At 40.0% G+C, this 14,626-nt stretch overlaps 1 protein-coding gene across 5 annotated transcripts; it reads right to left on the bottom strand.

The window, feature by feature from the left end:
- Positions 1–1,348: 1,348 nt before the first annotated feature.
- Positions 1,349–13,178, bottom strand: LOC117943690 (NACHT, LRR and PYD domains-containing protein 12-like). Of its 5 annotated transcripts, none has more exons than XM_034869970.1 (15): positions 12,917–13,178; positions 11,594–11,799; positions 8,621–10,433; positions 7,891–8,064; positions 7,251–7,424; positions 6,534–6,707; positions 5,936–6,109; positions 5,412–5,467; positions 5,163–5,218; positions 4,935–4,981; positions 3,968–4,185; positions 2,577–2,842; positions 2,074–2,187; positions 1,785–1,926; positions 1,349–1,536 (listed from the first exon to the last, which is right to left on the bottom strand). In XM_034869970.1, the coding sequence occupies exons 3-15, from the start codon at positions 10,258–10,260 to the stop codon at positions 1,391–1,393; spliced, it is 3,381 nt and encodes a 1,126-aa protein (XP_034725861.1). In that variant the 5' UTR covers positions 10,261–10,433; positions 11,594–11,799; positions 12,917–13,178; the 3' UTR covers positions 1,349–1,390. The 5 variants fall into 5 exon arrangements, with proteins under 5 accessions (XP_034725861.1, XP_034725860.1, XP_034725862.1 ...); XM_034869969.1 differs by having other exon boundaries at positions 8,621–10,436; XM_034869971.1 differs by lacking the exons at positions 6,534–6,707; positions 11,594–11,799; positions 12,917–13,178 and having other exon boundaries at positions 8,621–10,203.
- Between the last annotated feature and the right edge of the window lie 1,448 nt (positions 13,179–14,626).

The raw sequence follows: 14,626 nt of genomic DNA on the forward strand, positions 1-14,626 counted from the left end.
ATATGTCATAATTAGAAACTGAAAAAAAACAGTAGCCTGAAATCACAACAGTTTTGTAAGATTGAAACTGTAGGCTTGCATGGTGTTTTGATAGGCTGAAGAAAACAGTGGATCTCCAACACATTTTCAGACTGTAAAATGGGTCACTGATGTATTAAGGTTTGTTTTCCAGGTTTGGAACCTTGTAATCTTTGATCCAAAAGCTGGTGTGCGGAAGTTAGAAAAGATTCAGAAAACTTTGAGGGCAACAGTCAGAATCTATTTGCTCTTGACCTCTTCTTTGCTCTCTGAGTGCTGCAGTTGTGAAGAAGGAAAACAAATATATATTATTTTAATTATATTATTATTATATAATATTTTCATGTTTTTAATTAGAAGAATGTTTATTAGAAATGTAGTAGGAAAAAGACGGACAGGCATTGTCCAGTGGAGTGTGAACATCCGATTTCTCCTCACATTCAATATCAAATCCTCTGTCCCTCTTAACACAAAACTGTTTTGTTAATACACTTTGGTTATTTGCAACTTTATAGAAAATAGTAACAAAGTGTTCAACAACAACATAAGACAGAATCTATTTTTTTAAACTAATAAAAGAACAACATAAAAAGGAGAAGAAAAAAAACAACTTAACAATTACTGATATACTCAGGGTTTAGTCCCATCCATAATATGTAGTGAATATCGAGTACATAAACACACATAGTTCAAAGTTGGCCCCTCCTCCTGGCTCAACAGCAAGAGAGAGAGAGCACAACAGTGGTCAAGCGAGCTAGAGAGTGAATAAAGAGAACTTCAGGTGCTTCAAGCGATGTCACTGCTGCTTGTCCCCAGAACCAACTGTAAAAAAAACGCGGTCTCTGTAGACAGCCCAGGGTCTACAAACGGAAACAAAAACAAGCTGCGCCCACCTGCACCACCAAACAGTGTTCCAGCCAATAACAGATAAGGATTTGGGGGTTGGGGCGTTAGTGCGCCGAAGCACAGATGGGAGAAGGAGGGGACGGGATGAAGAGGAGGGAGGGGGGCAGCTAGCCTCGTTTTGTTTTAAAGTACTTTGAACATCAACAAGAAATGCCTTCACCCAACATTGGTTAGAGCACCTTTAAGTAGTGGCATACAAAGCAGTGAATCAAACATTTTTTTTTTATTGTCTTGCAGCGTTTACGTTCTAAAGCACAAATACTGTAAACACACCCACACCTCAGTGGGAAGATGCAGCATCGTAGGACTAGTGTTGTGAATGCAGAGCTTCATCCTGTCGGTTTCTGTGCGTCTGTGTCAGCTAAACTGTTGATGTGAGACGCTGTTGGGTAAAGCCGCAGTTGTGAGAATAGTGAAGTGAATAGTGAAGCTCATGAAGTTTATGCAGAAGGTGGTTCAGAACAGGTCAACAGGACACACTGTCAAGAAACTGTATTTGACTGGTGTGCAGCTTCTTGTCAGCCGAGATGTTGTCCTTTGCTGGTATGGCGTCCTCTGCTTGGACGCTGTCTAATGATGGGACATTTCTCTTTGGAATTACCCCTCTTGGACCTTGAAGATAACCAGGGAAAATACTTTTAGCATATAACCAACAATCACTTTTACACAGACATCTCTTAGAAATTACAACATTGTAAAATAAACAGAAATTAAATGTCATGTTTTTATGTGCTACAGCAACATGTCTGCTCTGGGAGTTCTCAAATGGGCAGGAGAGCTACATATCTAATCTCTTCCAGCGTATATGGCTGAACTCCGACATCCGGTGGAGTGCTCCTGCAAGAGGGCAACCTCGTTACCTTTGAGTAAGACCTGACGTTTCCAGATTACTTTCCTCTCCTGATCCTGAACCATCAAAGTCACTTTCTCCGTCTTCGTAGTCAGGAAAACTTCAAACGTCGGATGCAAATTTGGTCCATACTTCGAGTGAAAGGGTGCAGACTGAAAACCAGTAGCAATGCGTGATTTTCAAACCAGTTGTAAACATGTTTATCTGGTAATTCCCCGATTGGGAATCTACCGTACATGACACCGGAAATTGTATTATTGATGATTATGTGTGTGAGAATTAGAAGTGACTTGACTCACATCGGGCTGTATTGTGAAGCTGTCAGGTTCACAGTGGAGACTGTAACTTTGACCAAAGCCGAGGTAACATTTGGAAAAGGCTGTGACGTGCGCCGCACCTCGTTTCTTTTCAACCTTTAGAAAGAGGACATGTTTTATTAGTTTATGCTTAGATAGTCGATTTTATTTATAGAGTATTTGAAAACAAGAAATGCTGACCAACGTGCTTTGCAGATAGAGAATTACAGTAAATTAAAAACATAATGAGGATATACTTTAAAGTTAATTAATTAAAGCCTAAAATAGGAAGTATCATGAATGATGCTAGCCGACAGAAAAACAGGCTCAGAGAGAACCCAGAAGAATAAAAAGTCTACAAACTAAAGAGCAATCTAAAGATTTTCAGTTCAGATTGATTTTGATTTTTAACAAGAGAAGCAAAGTGTGAATCATCTATGTGGAAACTGCTGGGGCTTAAAACAAGAGCATAGGCTGATGGTGAGCACATATGACGATTGCTTTACCTCATCTAGAAGGACGTTGTCGGGAAGCAGCAACACGTCGAGTACTTGATGTACTTCGTACAGGGGTCGGAGGAACAGCAGAACTTGGCCCTCTATTGGCTGGGTCATGTTCAGAAATCTTTTAACGAAATCCCAAACCAGGCCAAAGGCAGCGAGGTGGGGGACCTTTACGACAGCATGAGTAACCGTAATCTCCAGCGGCTCCAAGATGCTCATTCCGTCATCAGTGACGTGGGCGACCGACAACATGCCATCAACGAGCAGCGCTGGGAAAGCAAAGAGATGGTAAACCTTTTTATAACTGCTACAACAGTAGCATCTCCACCTAAATCATTTCTTACCACTCATCATTAAGTCTGGTGCCTCCCAATGATCCATATAACTGGTCCATGATACCAGTTTGGCTTTTTATTTTTGAATTTATTATGTTTCGGTCCCACATGTGATGTGTCGGGATGTGTGCATTTACTGATTAGCTCCATTAAAATTTGATATACAATACCGTTTGTATTCTCCTGCCATGAGACCATTATTAGTCAGATGTCTGGGAGCACTTCTCTAAATCTGCTTTTAGGTTGGAGAAAGTCTTCTTTACAAATGGATGTTATTGAGTAAAGGGTTTGTTTTGTACATGGTGAACCAAGCGTAGATTGGCAACTGAAAGTGCAAAAAGACAAAGATACCTCTGAGCAACAGTTGAATGAAAACTGGAAGTCTTTGGTTAAAGAAACTGGAAGCTTACCATCAAAATGTGCGCTGACTAAAGCACGGCCGATTATCGGGTTAATGTGTCAGGGCCTTTAAATAGAAACAGGTTCCTGTTTCTGTGTGCACAATAATGCAGCCTACAACAAACAGGAATTAACAGGCAATGTGTTGCTTTAGCTAAACTCTTCTTCAAACTACAATAGAAATAGAAGGTTAGTCTAGGGTTCACACTATTGTGATATCAGCGGTGTCATACTGTAGACTGAAAAAAGGAAAAACATAAAAATTCAGTTAAACCTCCTTAATCTAACCTGAGTAGACTGCAGATGACCCAAAGAAAAACAGAGTCAACTTAATATGTAGAGCACAGCTGCGTTTCAATAATGATCGAGTGTCACTTAGCCTTTCTGGACCAAAAAAAACTAATTCAAAACCCAGTAAACTTAATGAAGTTTGAATCATTTCTTGTCTGAATAATGTGTGTTTGTGTGTGTATGTATGTATGTATGTATGTATGTATGTATGTATGTATGTATGTATGTATATTTTTTTTTTTCCTGGTCAAAGAGTTATTATCAATATCAATATGATAGCTATGCAAATTCTTCAATGCTACACATTATCATGAATCTTTGCAAAGGTTACTTCTTTATGTTTCGACATTGTATACAGCCATGTCTTACCATCCTTTGTTTCACAGTGTGGCAGGCGGAGATGAAGGATAGCAGCATCCTCAGAACACTTGATCTTGAACAGTGGCCCCGCGGCCTTCTTGCCAGCTGGTTTGAGGAGGCCCTGATCCCATTGGACAGTACTGTACAGCAGCTCCGCCTCTTGAGCCATAACAAACACCAGTCCAGTCAAACTACACCGGAACACACCTGGACCAGGACACCTAAACCTGTAGGACACCGAAAGGGACAATATAAGAAGCATATATTGAAGCCGTTCAGCTAAAAGCTGTTGCTAACTCCGCCCATACATCAGACAACTTCATGCGACACTTCAAAAGAAAGGACGCCCCCCTCCCCCACCCCCCATCCTCTCACTGCACCGCCCATCTTCACACCTCTTCCCTGTTCTGCTCTCCCTGGCCCTTGCCGACCACTTTCTCACCTGCATCTTATTTCCTCATCAACCACCCTCAGGTCATCATAGCTGCCGTGTTGCCTCTTCATGTTGTGTTTAAGCCACCTGAATCTGTACCGGAAGCCCAAGTTTCTCCTAACGGTGTGAATGAATGAAAGGCAAAAAGTATGAGGCTATACAAACGCAGCCGTGGCTGCATGCCTCCACCAGTTCATTCTCTGATGTTGAGCTGGCTGAAAAGCCTTCAAAGTATCCACCTCCATGTGTGACCTGTTTGTCCAGTTTGTTGAACTGCCTGCATTAACAGCTGCTGCAGCCATCAGCCTCTGACTATTTTTGTTTGTGTTCACAGTTTAATGAATCAGATTATTTTTTATTTGGACTTTACACCGTTTTATAAATGAGGACCCGGTCCAAAATGCTGTGACCGCTGGGTGTTTTATGATTACTGAACCTACAGTGTTCAGCTTTGACTAGCTTGCCACAGACAACAGACCCTTGACACAATTTGACAAACAATGAAAGATGTTGGGATAGTGTTTTGTCATATTATAGGATTACCTGTATGAACATTCAGTTGTGTGTTCAGGTGAGAAGGATAATGGAGGCTGGAATTAAGAAAGGCACAAAGGGAGTTATTTTAACAGAAGTCAAGTTAAATTTGTAATTAAATGAAAACAAACCACAACTACTCGCCCTCAGCTCACATGGTACAAATTCAATAAAAATGGTCCCGTGGTGAAATCAAAAAAAGAAATACTTCACACTATACAACTGCTCCTCTCTCACCTTTCTGTGATCCTCAGGGAGTATTGTTTTCACATGCAGTTTAACACCCGAGTCATCTGACGGAGAGAGGTGAAGGAGAAAGAACAAAAATGAAAACATGAATCAGGGTCAGAAACATAGCAGGCAAAAATGTTAAATATTTATAGCTCGAACAAAAAACGGAATTGACGAATATTTGTGTTATACGAGGACAGACTCCTTTTGAAGAAAACAGTTTGATGACATTAGGACATTGGTTTAAACACTCACTTTTTTTGTGTTTCTCATCCGAACTTGCCATTTGTCTAATCATCTTGCCATTGATCCTGTAGAGATGAACACAGTCCCAGAATTTATGACCCAGCTGCAGAGTCCTGACATGTGCCAACTTATCCAATGCTTGTATCCCATCTTCTCTGCAAAAACTACAACTGACTGCAGCTGACGTTCTGAGCCTGCATTAGAGGAAATAAGTCTAGATCTAAAAACCTCATAGGAAAACAAACCTTTTCTCCTAAAAAAAAATCCCACTTGTCTGTTCAAAAGTGGCAACCAACTGTAAAATTTTGCTTGGCTTTGCATTGTCAGCTTGCATTTTAAGGTTTGCAAAGAGTAAAAGAAAACTAACAGATGAAAGAAAAAAAAAAAACTAACCTCAAAAGGGTAAATGCGCCAATATGTTGTGCTTAAGGTAGAACTGGAGGGATACCCTTCGGTTAGAAATGCATTAACCTTCATGTGTTCATTAAAATACTGCTGAACCAGCATAGGCTGAGTTGGTCTCCCTCACTGACCTCAGAGCCTCCAGTCTGCAGCGTGGACTCTCCACAAGAGCAGACAGCAGCTTCAGCCCAGAATCCTGCAGCTTGTTGAGACTCAGCTCCAGGTCTCTCAGACTGGAGGGGTTGGACCTCAGAGCTGAGGCCAAGGAAGCACAGCTGATCTCTGACAAACCGCAGTGCCACAATCTGCATAAAAATGTTTTCAGTTAATCTATCAATTAACTTGTAAAATGAGTAGAGTGACTTTGTCCTCGTGGATCATAGCATTAAACTTTTTCTTTTATTATTTAAGAAAACACATTGAAATGAATGGAAACCAACTTGAAAAAGTTAACATCATCACATTAAAACAAAGTTCAGATGTCTGTATGAAGATGTGACACTTTACCAAAAATTAGAAACATTTATTTAATAAAACTGTCAGAGTGGACATTTTCTAAACTTTCTTGGAGATAAGCACATCTTTTATGAATGCACACTAAATTCAGTACAATAAAATAAAAATACATACAAAAGAAAATGTATGTATGTAAGTTATGAATGTACTTACATTGTATTGAAATGTTAATTAAAAATAAGATCTCAACACTAACAGAGTCAGTGAACTGACCTCAGAGTGTCCAGCCTACAATGTTGATTCTTCAGAAAATCACACAGCAGCTTCACTCCTGAGTCCTGCAGCCTGTTGTTCTCCAGGTCCAGCTCTCTCAGATGGGAGCCATTGGACTTCAGAGCCGAGGCCAGAGAACCACAGCTGATGTTTGACAAATGGCACCTCCTCAATCTGAATAAAATTATAAATTTAATAAACATAATAAATTATGTAACTTTTGAAGACACTATCACAATGTTTGATACTCTGTTCAAAGCATTCTGTGGGCTTCCAGAGATCGATAGTATCTCATTATTTATACAGAGCCTGAACGCTGCAGTAAAAACACACAATTCCAAAACAATAAAGCAGAAATTGATGCAAGATTTGACTCAATAATTGACTAAAGAACCTTCAGTTTAAAACTAGTCTGTCCGTACATCCTATAGCTTTATAAATCTATCAGAAACAGAGTGATATTCTTTAATTTTTTTCCAACTTCAAATTATATCTCCAAAGCAAAACAAAAAAAGAAATGTCTCTGGTTTTTTAATCTCACTTCAATTTTCCATCTAGGGGACTAAAAAAGCAATTGATCTTATTATTCTAGAACCAACAGGTTAAATTTGGCAGCACCAGAGCAATCCTGGAAGTAAAACATCGTCGACAGAGTAGTGTCACCACAACTTTCACAAAATATAATCTCAGCACAAAAGTAAAAAAAATATGTCTGACCTCAGAGTCTCCAGTCTACAGTGTATACTCTCCAGAAAGCCACAGAGCAGCTTCAATCCAGAATCCTGCAGCTTGTTGTTACTCAGCTCCAGCTCTCTCAAACTGGAGGGGTTGGCCTTCAGAGCTGAGGCCAGAGAAGCACAGCTGACCTCTGACAAACCGCAGCCCATCATTCTGGATAAAGAAATGCATGTTTTTATTATAATTATTAGAGCAGATCTCTTCATTGTAGTTTGTAGCTCTATGAAATAGGCATTACTATGCCCATTTTATATTTTATTTCCTTTGACATTCTGTTATTGTGGACCATCATAATGTCAGCAATGGAGTAGCTACAAATCTATTAATGATCCAAGCTCAAACAGTTTGCAGCCTGTTTTATCTGCCATCATCAGATCTCCAAAAACTCTGTTTATTACTGTCAGCCTTATCAGTACTGATATCATCTTCACTGACTGATGAGACCACAAAATGAGTATGTGAATGCTAATTTCCTTTCTCAAACTTTTGTTACTTTGCTAATTTTTTAGCCATCCTGAAAAAAAGAACATGTTGCAGGAAATATTTCTTTGTGCTCAGGCAAACCCAGAAAGATGTATGAACCAGGTATGTGAAACTAAGTCAAGGATTTGAAACTGACCTTAGCGTCTCGAGTTTACAGTTGGGACTCTCCAGTCCAGCAGACAGAAGAGTTATTCCTGATTGCTTCAGGTTGTTGTCAGTCAGGTCCAGCTCCCTCAGATGGGAGGGGTTGGACTTCAGAGCAGAGGCCACAACTTCACAGGAAGTATCCGTGATTTCACAGCCAGAAAGTCTGTTAGGCACATACATTACAAAATATGTAACCATAAAAAGAGGACACTTTATATTTAATTCACGCACTGGATGGAAAAACTGTTCAACATATCCGGTTTTGATTAACATTGGCTCTCCATGTCAGTGGTTCAGCTGAGCTTATATTTATGTTTCACATGAAAGAATAATTATGTGTTTCATACCTGCAGACCTGTCATTTTTATTTATTTTGCTTGAATCTTAAAAGATGAAGGGTGAGCATAGTAATGTTCAGTCTGTCAATGTGATCTGCTCCCATGTCTGTCTCCACTAAGTTATCATGAGGTCATCTTGATTTGTTTGTCTGATAATAAAAGAAGCCGCACTGAAAGTACTGTGTAATGACAAGATGCTAAAGACAACTTTACTGCATTTACTGGTAAGTGTAAATTTGAAACAGCTCAAGCATATCTATGACAAAATAGAACATATTTTGCAAAAAACAAGAGGAAGACAATTTAAAGTTTAACATTTTTACTGGAAAAAGTTGACTACTAATCTACACTAATTTAAAAATAAATTACTATTGGACTTACACAGCCTTTCTGCAGTTTGTCACAGCTGGAATCAGTCTCTCTCGTCCCCAAAGTGTTGTGGTGTACTGGTGCAGGTCCAACTCATCCAGAACCTCATCCGACAGCTGCAGCATGTAGCCCAGAGCTGAGCAGTGGATCTCAGTGAGTTTCTTCTGGGATCTGCTCTTTGACTTCAGGAACTCTAGGATCTCTTGATTTAACGAGGGGTCGTTTATCTCCATCAGACATTGGAAGATGTTAATGTTTTTGTTAGAAAGCATTCCATCACTTTTCATCTCCTTTAGGTTGTTGATGGCTTTCTGGACGGTTTCTGGACTGGTTTCTGTATGACCCAGCAGGCCTTCAAAGAATCTCTGGTTGGACTCCAGACAGAGGCCATGCAGAAAGCGGGCAAACATGTCCATGTGGCCATTTTCACGTTCAAGGCATTTCTTCATTGCTCTTATAAGGAAGTCATTCAGGGATGGGTAATCAGGATGAATGCCATCACTGTTGTCATTGTCCCAGTATATTCCCAGGAAGTCCTCCAGTACCGCCATGTTCCTATTGGTATAACAGTGGAACACGTAGATTGCTGCCAGAAACTCCTGAATGCTCAAATGAATGAAGTAGTAGGCAATTTTGTCGAACACCACATACTCTTTGTTGAGAAACGCTGTATAAACTTTTGAGTACACAGAGGCTTCTGTCAAATCCAGACCACACCGGTCCAGTTCTTCTTGGTAGAACATGGTGTCTCTTTTCTCCAGCATTTCAAATGCCAGCCTCCCCATCTTCAAAATAACTTCCCAGTCCGCCTCCGTCAGCTTATGTGGGCTTGTCTCCTGTTCTTCATCATTCTTCCGTTTTCTCTGCTTTGTCTGAACCAGAATGAAATGTGAGTACAAGTGAGTCATGGTCGTGGGCGGCTCTTCTTTTTGGTCTTTAGTGAACATGTCCTCCATAACTGTAGCAGTGATCCAGCTGAAGAGTGGGATCAGACACATGACGCTGAGTTTCCTAGATGCCCCGACATGTGAGATAATTCTACTGGCCATCTCTTCATCGTCGACTTTCCTCCTGAAGTACTCATCCTTCTTGCTCTCAATGAAGCCTCGTACTTCTGTTACCCTGTCAATACACGCAGGAGGGATCTGACCCGCAGTTTCTGGTCGGGAAGTTATCCAGACAAGAGCTGTGGGAAGCAGATTCCCCTGGATTAGGTTTGTCAACAGCACGTTAAGTGATGACGTCTGTAAAAGATCTGAAACTACCTCATTGTTCTTAAAATCCAGTAAGATGTTGCTTTCGTCCAGGCCGTCAAAGATGAACATAACTTGACAGTCGTCAAGCTTGTCTGGTTCAATCTCTTCTAACGTGGGATGAAAAAGCTGGATCAGCGTGACAAGACTATACTGCTCATCTTTGATCAAGTTCAGCTCCCTGAATGGAAGAGGAATCATCAGACCAACATTTTGGTTTTCCAAGCCATCTGCCCAATCCAGAGTAAACTTCTGCACTGCAAAGGACTTTCCAACGCCAGAGATGCCTTTCGTCATGACGACTCTGATGCGTGGCGGTGCGTCACTATTAAATACGTCGTGAAACATTAATGGAATGTCTTGGTTGGTCTTCATCTTGGTTACTGTCTCAAACGGCATTAGAGCACGTTGGGTATTAACCTCGTCACTATGTCCCTCTGTGATGAAGAGCGAAGTGTAGATTGTTTTGAGGAGGGTTTCACTTCTTGTTTTATCAGTTCGTTCAGTCACACATTTACATCTCCTCTTCAGACGGATCTCATGTTCGTCTAAAACCTCCTTCTCACCGCCATCTGTTGAAACTAAAGTTTTCACCAAAGAAGAACATTTAGAGAATCTGGTGATTATTTTTATGAACAAAACAATAAAGCCTTTTTTTTTTAAATATATATTTCATTAGGTTTCTGAAAATCTAAAAAAAAAAAAAACTTTGAAATTGGTCCAGGATTGAGCGAGAACTTAAGACACATATGCATAGGAAGGGCCCAGTATTGGCCTGCACAATACTGTAAAAAACTGACGCAATATGAAAAAAGTATTTTTAAAAAAAAGATGACATAAATAGCTCTATTTGGAAATAATAAATCATTCTCAACTACCGCGGCCATTTGAGAGAGGAGTGCATCTACATAGAAGGCAAAAATGAAAAAAGATCTTTTCTAATGTGACCCATTCTTTGTTAAACTTTAATGCTTTACAAACCCCAAAGCAAGTAAGCGCTGTGACTAACGTTACTCTTCTTCTTACACAGGTTAACTACCATGACACCATTGTGTTTATAATTATAATATTATGTTGCTTCTTCTAAATTTCAGGTTGTGCTCAACTAGCGGGGCCAGCTAGTTAGTTTGAAAAATTGATCAGACTTGCATGTCGCGCGCACTAGCAACAAACTATGCATATCCAAGAAAAATTCAATCTGTAAATTACTTTAGATCAGACACCAACTTCTGTAGAAGATGATTGTTACGTTTCCAGCGTTGCCACTCCGAACAGTTACATTAGTTGAGACGGACAAAACCCTTGCTTCTTTAGGGTAACTATATAACTTTAGCCTGGCTGGTAGCAACTTTCTGCGTGGGGAAAATGCCCGGTAGATGTTGGGATTATGTTGCATTAATCAGGTGATTTAGCTTGGGTAGCCCACATTGCTACCTGTCTTAAACGGGAGGGGTTGGACGGTAATTATAGTGTAAAAAGAGAACGGTGAAAGTTTACTTTTCTATCAAGCAGCAAAAAAGTTTTAACGTCAACATCAAAACAACCTGCAATGTGACATTGCGATGTCGATGCTAAAAAAACTCACCAAATATATATATATATATATATATATATATATATCTCGTTCAGCCCTCGCCCAGGTAATAAAATAATAAAATACAGAAATTCCCCTTTATTGACAATGCTGAAAAACTAGACATAATATCATCAGCAGACAGAAGTACTGTCTTACTTTGTACAGTGCCGTTTGTTTGGGATCTTTTTCCACATTGGGGAAAGGTGGAGTCTCCTGATGAAGCAGACTGGTCCCGGTATGCGATGCGCTATCTGCAGAACCAGTGTCCACGGCTGGTAGAGACTAGATCCTTCAGGACATCCTGACACGGAGCACAGTAGGACAGCAGCTCCCCCACAGAACCATGAGTCCTCTTCTTTTCTCTAAAGAAACAAAACACATTCTTTATGACATAATAGAGGTGCCCAACCCACAGCTCAAAAGTTGCCCGCAGCGCTTTCCCTACATATACACTACAGTTTTGAATCAGCTGTTATATTGATCATATTCTTAATAATTTATACTGTTTATTGATCCCCAGTGGGAAAATTACAATTTAAACTCTGTTTGTTAGTAATCAATACACACAAGTCTGAAATACACACATATGTTCAGGACCTAATCATGCACAAAAACTGAGATGTCAGAGTAAGTGGGCTGCCAGCTGAACCAGCACCCTGATCAGTCACGAGGGGGGCTATTGTGCCTTGCACAAGGGCACCTGACAGTGCTCAGGAGGTGAAGTGGCATCTCTCCGGGTACTGATCCACACTCCGTACTTTGGTCCATACTTTGTATGTACCCCGTACTCCGTACTTTGAACCGAAGACCCTCCGGTTCCAAACACTGATCTCCTGCAACCCACTCCCTTCAGTAATAACTATTTGAACGGAGGTACACACTATAAGTCAGACACAACATGAATTATTTATTTGAATAACTTTAGATTGTTTCGAACTTGTACCTACATTGTTGCATGGCAGGGACTACTGATGGAGCTTGGATTTTATATGTTTTCCTGTCCAGAAAAGCTAAGTGTCCCTCGGCCATTATTGATCCACAATTGTGCAAAACATATTGGGTTAGCCCTCTGCTGTCTACTCAATGGTTAGACTGAAGAGGTTTTAAGTGCGATTTGACAGTACAACATGTTCAGCTGACATGTCAACAGTGCCTAATCTGGACTAACCTTCTACTTCTATAGGAGTCTGAAGCGCTTTGCTAAAGCTAACGCTGCCGGTTAACTCCAACTCTAGCCACACATAGGTGTGCCACATGTTATGTAGCTGTGATGGCTCACAGTAGCTCTGTAATGGCTCAAAAACTAGGAAATGGGAAAAAAAGGAAGAAGAAGACATGGCCTTGGACTCTAGACGCGTATTATAAAAGTTATTCTTTTGACATATCGTCATACTACTAAACACACTAAACAATGAATCGGGAACAAAACAGCAGCTTAGTAAATAAGAAGAGTATTCTTTCCTTGCAAGTAACACTCACCTTGCCAGTCTGTATCCCCCCCCCCCCAACTGCTATGTGGATTGTAAAATGGAGTCTGGCAGTCTGACTTCATATTTTCCCTAGTTTGCTCCTCCTCCCTCCGTTTCATAATTAGCTCCATCAGTTAGCCAGGTGTGGGAATACTGAGAGGTACGTTGCTCTCAAAGTTAAACAGTTTCAAGAATATTTTACGGGACGAAGAAAACGGACGGAGAAAACAGACACAGCTAAAACCCACAGAGAGTTAAAAAAAACTAACAAACAAGGAAAACCAAGCTTAACAGATGTAGGTAAAATGAATATTTAACTATGTTCGTACAAGTAGGTTAAAAAAATGCGATGTCTTACAGCTCTGAAACTTTGAAACAGACGATCTTGCAGGGACATGTTTCCTCTCTGTGTGCTACAGTCGTGAAAAAGAAAAAACAACAACTCATAACTGTTTTTCAGCCTTTTAAAAACATTATGCCAGTATGAAAGAAAAAAAATCCACATTAAGATTTGGACTTCATAGGCAAGTGAATACTACATTTAACCACTACTGAATACCTAAATATACTAAAATGTAAGCATCAGTGCATCAATAGCACTGAAATATTTTATTTTCAGACAGCAATTAAATGCAACATTTCCCCCGCTCCGCAAGAGGAGCCAGAGTTTAAAAACAAAGACAGACGGACCACAATGAGGAAAATAAAAGCGTGGGTTGGTTAGAGGCTGCAAACATAACTAACCGTTTGCAGCCTCTTCACTATATATATTTACAACGGTCTATTGCTGAAACTGGCAATGTTCCATGTTTACAGATGGCTGTGTGCTCTATAGTGTTATAACTGCATTCTGTTGGGATTTAAAATGCTATACGTGCTTAAACATTGTGTGTGATTTGCATTAAACCTTTAAGCTAAATGGCAAAAGCATTATTTCAACATAAATTAAGACATGTTGGTCATGCATTAAGTTTGTTGTTATAAGTATATACTTTGTTGTTTGTTGCATTAAGTTGTTTTGCAATACTCTGTTCTATAACATAAGATGTTCTGGTACATTTTGTTATAACCCAGCTCTACAAATGTGTCAGAAGCAGAATTGATGTTTTAGAGACACATCCTGTCTCTGGTTGCAGTCCCTCTTTTACCCCCACTGTTCTTTTGCTCTGCAAGTCCTAAACTGAGGGTCATAAACTCTCAGTCACATTCCAACTGAAAGATAACAAATAAGCACACACATCCATCACTGTGGTCTAGAGATGATGCTCCTTTTATTTCCAAGGTTAAAGGTAAAATTGTTTTAAAAAAAAAGATTTTTTCTCGACTTTTATATTTTTTTAAAACCAACAAAAAAATAACCGATTAAATAAAATTTACAGTAGACATATGCAATCATCGTGCACTTTAACTACTTCTTCTGATACGTTCTGCACAGCTGTCAACAAAATTGCAAACACAACGGGGCGTCGGGGTGGATGTGGGACAGTTGTGGGAAAGAGGAGAGGACCAAAGAAGTGAGGTAGAGGGCAGAAAGGAGGAAACAAATGTAGGAAAGAGGAGAGGGGATGAAGTGGGATGAAGTATATTTTCTGTTGTTTTGTTTTTAAATTGTACACTAAAAGCAGTCCCCCTCAGTCCTCCCTCCTTTTTCCACCACTCCACCATGAGTCTCTCTCTTTTTCTTTCCTCCCCCTCTCTTTTCCTTTCACTGAGAACTGGC

Source organism: Etheostoma cragini, chromosome 4, assembly GCF_013103735.1.
Source record: "Etheostoma cragini isolate CJK2018 chromosome 4, CSU_Ecrag_1.0, whole genome shotgun sequence".
Taxonomy (NCBI): domain Eukaryota; kingdom Metazoa; phylum Chordata; class Actinopteri; order Perciformes; family Percidae; genus Etheostoma; species Etheostoma cragini.